Here is a 5,595-nt window from a genome sequence, read left to right as displayed (position 1 = left end):
CAGACATTTCATAAATGAACTATAAAAAAAACTAATGCCAGCCTGTTCAACATGAAAGCATTTGCTGCAAGTTTAAACTTTGAAGTTCTACCACCGCAGCAAATTGTGAGAAAATGTTGTATTGTCAAAGCGAAGAGCTTGATGAGAGTTCATTAATCCAAATTTGGAATACCAAAGAAAAAACAAGAGAACGTGGCTGTGGTTTTATCAGCGGTCTTTTTAGCAAGAGAACGGAATGTACATCTTTGGAGAGATTAAATAGACGATCCAACAAAAGTGAGTTCTAAACACAGAAAACTATAATAGAAAAAACAAAAATGATATTCCCACAAATTTTTTCATAAGAACTACACGAGATACACAATGAATACATTTGCGCATTTATGTAATAAAGTGAATAAATGATAAAAATTAAGATTGCATTTTTGGGATGTAATATACAAGAAAAAAAAAATATATATATATATATATATATATATATATATATATATATATATATATATATATGTGTGTGTGTGTGTGTGTGTGTGTGTGTGTGTGTGTGTGCGCGCGCGCGTGTGTTGTGTGTGTGTGAGTGTTTTTATTAAATTCAATACCTATGACGATTTTAAGCTTGTTATGTCTTCTTATTTCAAATAAAAGATAAAAAAATAAATAAATTGATTGATTCCCTCTATCTATCAGACTAAATCATCCAAATGTCTCGCTGTTCTTAATGTCTGTATTATTATTATTATTATTATTATTATTATTATTATTTTCAAAGCTACAACCCTAGTTGGAAAAGCAGGATGCTATAAGCCAAGGGGCCCCAAGAGGAAAAATAGTCCAGTGAGGATAGGAAACAAGGAAAATTTAAATATTCTAATAAAAGTAACATTAATATAAATATTTCCTATATAAACTATAAAAACTTTAACAAAAAAAAGGAGGAAGAGAAATAAGATAGAATAGTGTGCCCGAGTGTACCCTCAAGCAAGAGAACTCTAACCCAAGACAGTGGAAGACCATAGTACAAAGGCTATAACATTACCCAAGACTAGAGAACAATGGTTTGATTTTGGAGTGTCCTCCTCGAAGAGCCGATTACCATAGCTAAAGAGTTTCTTCTACCCTTACCAAGAGGAAAGAGACACTGAACAGTTACAATGCAGTAATTAACCCCTTAGGTGAAGAAGAACTGTTTGGTAATCTCAGTGTTGACAAGTGTATGAGGACAGAGAAGAATCCAGACTATTCCTTATATTTGTAAGCAAAGGGAAAATGAGCCGTAACCAGAAAGAAGGATCCAATGTAGTACTATATCATTACTGCTTAATGTCTCCAATCCTTTGGAAGATGCATATGTCCCTGCAACTAGCATTCTGCAGCTTTGTTTTCTGAGCGGACTCAGGGGCGAATCCTTAAGGACCCAAAACCATATGACTAAGCTCTCTTTATAGATTTATTCTTTGAACAGAAAGACGCAATTGGAGATTACTTTAGAATAAACCAGGAAAAGTAATTAAGGCAGTCTTCAAAGTATATTAAATTCCATATAATTAGTGTGATTTCAACTATTCTGGGTAAACACTTATGGTGGTCGATGTGGTAACGTCCCTGAATGGTGATCGCCAGACGGGGGTTCGAGTCCCGCTCAAATTCGTTAGTTCCCTTTGGTTGCCGAAACCTCACCATCCTTGTGAGCTAAGGATGGGGGGGTTTTGGGGAGCCTATAGGTCTATCTGCAGAGTCATCAGGAGCCATTGCCTGACTCTCCTTGGGTGGGGAGAGGGGGCTTAGGCGCTAATGATATGTATATATGGTCAGTCTCTAGGGCATTGCCCTGCTTGATAGGGCAATGTCACTGTCCCTTGCCTCTGCCGTTCATGAATTTGAAAAGGGAGAAATTTTCAAATTAACAACATAGATCATTTGACTGTACTCCATCAGAGCATGTATTTGTATTCCCCCATTAGTTAAAGACAGTCGAGATCAAATGTTTCAGATTTAACTAAAAAAAGGACCAGAATATAACACAAATTCTGACTCACGTGAAAAAGACTTGTCGATGGGGCTACTATCAAAAAAAAAATTCTGTAAATTGACTCATGTGTTCTACAGAGCAGTCAGAAGATTTGATAATAGGATTTTGACCCTTTCATATGTCACCTAAGTGTTTTCCTGCCCCACTTCGGCAAGAATGTTTCATATTGATCAAACACATGCAGGTACTTAGATGGCCTCACGAGGACTAGAAACATCATGCACTCATTGAAATGGCTGGTAGGTTTGTCCAGAAAGAGCAAAGGAATCTTCTAATATTTTGGAAGCTGCTGTTTTTTCATGACATTGGCATCTATATTTGTTTCCAATCTTAGCTTATGTAATACATAGCTGGAAAACAAATGTGAATTTTGTCTTTTAAATTTTAAATCAAAATAAATTTTGTGTATTTGTAATTACATTATACTCCTCCTAGAGTGTAGACTCAAAGTACAGAAATGATATCCGTTTATAATTGCCATAAGATGATGATTATGATAAATACATTCTTATCTGATTTGGGCTTCAAGTATTATGCCAAAAAGCAAAAAATGTCCAATAGTAATTGATTTTTTTCTCACTATGTAAAAAGGGGAATGTGATTTTCGCAGATTTTTCCTTCGAGTCTTGAAAATTTTCCTCAATAACAATAAAGAAACTGAAGACTCTTGTTTTCTAAGAACTTCTATAATGGGGATTTGGCAATAAACGTGCAATATGCGGTGTGAAATGCTAAATGCCTGGAAATGTATACGATAAACTGAATGCAAAAATCCCGTAGAGTAGGGGTCCCATGCTGTATAGGACCAGAAACGCAGCCCTCAAAGTGAACCAAGTAAAGATAATAGAGAAGATAATCCTGCTACTCAACTAAAGGTTTAAAGGTTAAGTCGAACATGAATGGCAGAGGCAAGGGACAGTGACGTTGCCTTACCAAGCAGGACGATACCCTTGAGACTGACCATATATACATATGATCAGCGCCCAAGCCCCCTCTCCACCCAAGCTAAGACCAAGGAGGGCCAGGCAATGGTTGCTGATGACTCAGCAGATAGACCTATAGGTTCCCCCAAACCACCATCCTTAGCTCACAAGGATGGTGAGGTTACAGCGACCAAAGGATCTAACAAGTTTGAGCGGCACTCGAACCCCAGTCTGGCGATCACCAGTCAGGGACGTTACCACATCGGCTACCACAACCCCTAAATCAACAAACTAGTAAGCCAACTCACCTGAGAGTCCACCATATGTCGAAGCACATGACATTCAACCAGAAGAAAGCAGCTAAGAAGCTAAACTGCATCACAGATGCTGCAAATATTAAAAATCCATCATCTCAGAGGTATTGCAGTACTTTTGTGATATGACAAAGAAAATATACTGTCATATAGGTATCAATATCTATTATCAAGGATATTTGCTATTATATGAAAGTCAATGTGGGTTACTTTATAACAACTGTTTTGGAAACAGACAGGGAATATTTCTAAAAATATCACACTTAGTCTTTGTTTTACTTATCTAAGGTTATTTATCCATGCAACCGTCCCACAAATACTAATTCATCGCCCTTAAATTCTTAAATACGTTTCAAAAACAAAGCTGGTCCTCTAGGTAATTATGAACTATAGGCTGATCCCAAAAATACGAACAATTGTCTATTATCTTACCCATGAACTTGCAGCCGATATCGTCTGCTTTCTTTGAGAACTGGTGCACAGCGAAAAGGGTGAGGAAGGCAATAAACAAAGCAGAAACGTGAGACGAAACACATTTCCCGTGCACCTTTGCATGCATTTCTGGAATGCATAGATACACACACAAGGTAATCCCCAGGAATATTGCTGAAAGAAGAACCAGATATGGCTGAAAACTTTGCTGCAGTTCGTGACATAAATCCTTCACCATGCAAACGACAGCCATGTTAAATCCATCTCCCTTTTCGGATTCAACACAGTATTTAGTTGGAGGGTAAGGCTCTGGAAAGGCGGCCGAGTACAGGCCGCCATTTTGAAGTACCTTGAATTCATCTTGATTCATCAGGTATGTTTCCTTGCATAAGGGTGCCCCATACACAACAGCCAGGTCCTGGGGCTTGCCTACAGGATTCAAGGTTTGGACGTCATAAAATGATGGCAATGGTGAACTATAATTTGGATAGGATTGACAGCCCTCATCATTATAGTATTCGTTTTCTTGACAGCACTTCCTAATGCATGTCTTCCCTGAGCAAGTCTTTTCGTGGTCCTTTTCTTGATCCCTGATGCAAAATTTAGCAAGATATACTGGGGTATTTTCACTTCCGTTTCGAACGCCTATACAATAGTCCCCGCTATGGGAAATGCTTTCTATAAAAAGAGATGGAGTCCACGTGGAATGCATGCTTGTATTAGCATTAATCGACATCATCGCATCTTTATCATTGAGTTCTATTATAATCATTTTTTCCATGTCTGTGCAGGAAATATTTTGAAGAGAAATGCCGGTCCCGGAAGGCCACCTCAAGGTCTGGTTCTGTAACATAACTGGTGGTGAGAAATTGTTGCCTCTTGTGCTTGTGGCGCTGCAACTCCCCTTAAGATCAAGTGAATGTCCAAGTGGACAACAGCTCGGTACAGTTGGAGGTTCCATGCATATCCGTGACACAACAGTGCTGGATTTATCTGAAACTTTATAATCTTCAAAGCAATAGTGTTCAAATTCATAAAAATTGACAGAAAATTTCCCGGTGACAGTCAAGTACAAATCATTAGAGTATTGGAAATATCTCTCTACATCAATTTCTACATTCTTTTCAGAACAAACTTCACCTATAGTAACATTATGGAAAATGTCAAAGTTATCTAAACCCAGCCAATATGGAATCATACTTTTTGACTCACTTTTTTCACAAGCGGTTCCATTCCACGACTCGTCTATTTCGCAGAAGCATTTCTGAAGAACAACACTGTACACAGTAGATTCAGTCTCATCTGACTGGATTTCAGAATCGTCAGCAGATGTAACGTAACTAACGTTACGCTGTAAACTAATCGTATTCACACTAATTGCTGAAGCAATGGTGGCACTTTGTATCAGCAATACCCTAAAGATCGTTGATGCCCACATTGTACAGTAATTGGATTTGGAATGTTAATTGTATATCTATCATCTGCTTTTTCTAATTCTGAATTAACTAAATGTTAGTCACCAATGACAATGCCAGTGTGCTCTGTCATGCATCAACCAAGAACAAGTTTAGCTAATTTGAAAGAGTTAGAAACTTCAATTTCTTAACAATTCAAATCGCTAATTTATTGGCGAAGTTCTGCTTGACGGTCTTGGGTAAAATAGGCGCATTACTATTAAGCAACATCTTCATTTCCCTGAAAAAAAAACAAGAATTGAATACAATTACTCACTGCTATAAATCTGGCGGTTTTCAATACAATTACATATATCTACAATTTATGTAAACCAGTTCTTATCAAAGAATCTATTGCAATTACACATTGCTACTGTAAAAGGATACTGCAATATTTGAAAAGGACACCTTGTTAAACTTGTAACACTTGAAAAGGTATTCTTTAC

The 5,595-nt window shown here is 37.4% G+C and overlaps 1 protein-coding gene across 3 annotated transcripts in view; it reads right to left on the bottom strand.

The window, feature by feature from the left end:
* Positions 1–5,384, bottom strand: part of LOC137617818 (G-protein coupled receptor Mth2-like) — a 26,672-nt gene extending 21,288 nt beyond the window's left edge. For 2 of the 3 annotated variants that reach the window (XM_068347767.1, XM_068347769.1), the window contains exons 1-2: positions 3,696–5,384; positions 3,258–3,336 (exon numbers count right to left, since the gene is read on the bottom strand). In XM_068347767.1, coding sequence (XP_068203868.1) covers positions 3,258–3,336; positions 3,696–5,133 — 1,517 coding nt within the window. In that variant the 5' untranslated portion in view covers positions 5,134–5,384. The remainder of the gene's footprint in view (positions 1–3,257; positions 3,337–3,695) is intronic. The other variant, XM_068347768.1, reaches the window with a different exon arrangement.
* Positions 5,385–5,595: the final 211 nt, after the last annotated feature.

The sequence above is a fragment of the Palaemon carinicauda genome, chromosome 24 (assembly GCF_036898095.1).
Source record: "Palaemon carinicauda isolate YSFRI2023 chromosome 24, ASM3689809v2, whole genome shotgun sequence".
Lineage (NCBI taxonomy): Eukaryota > Metazoa > Arthropoda > Malacostraca > Decapoda > Palaemonidae > Palaemon > Palaemon carinicauda.
The sequence above is the reverse complement of the archived record's forward strand: the minus strand, read 5'-3'. Positions and strand labels throughout refer to the sequence as shown.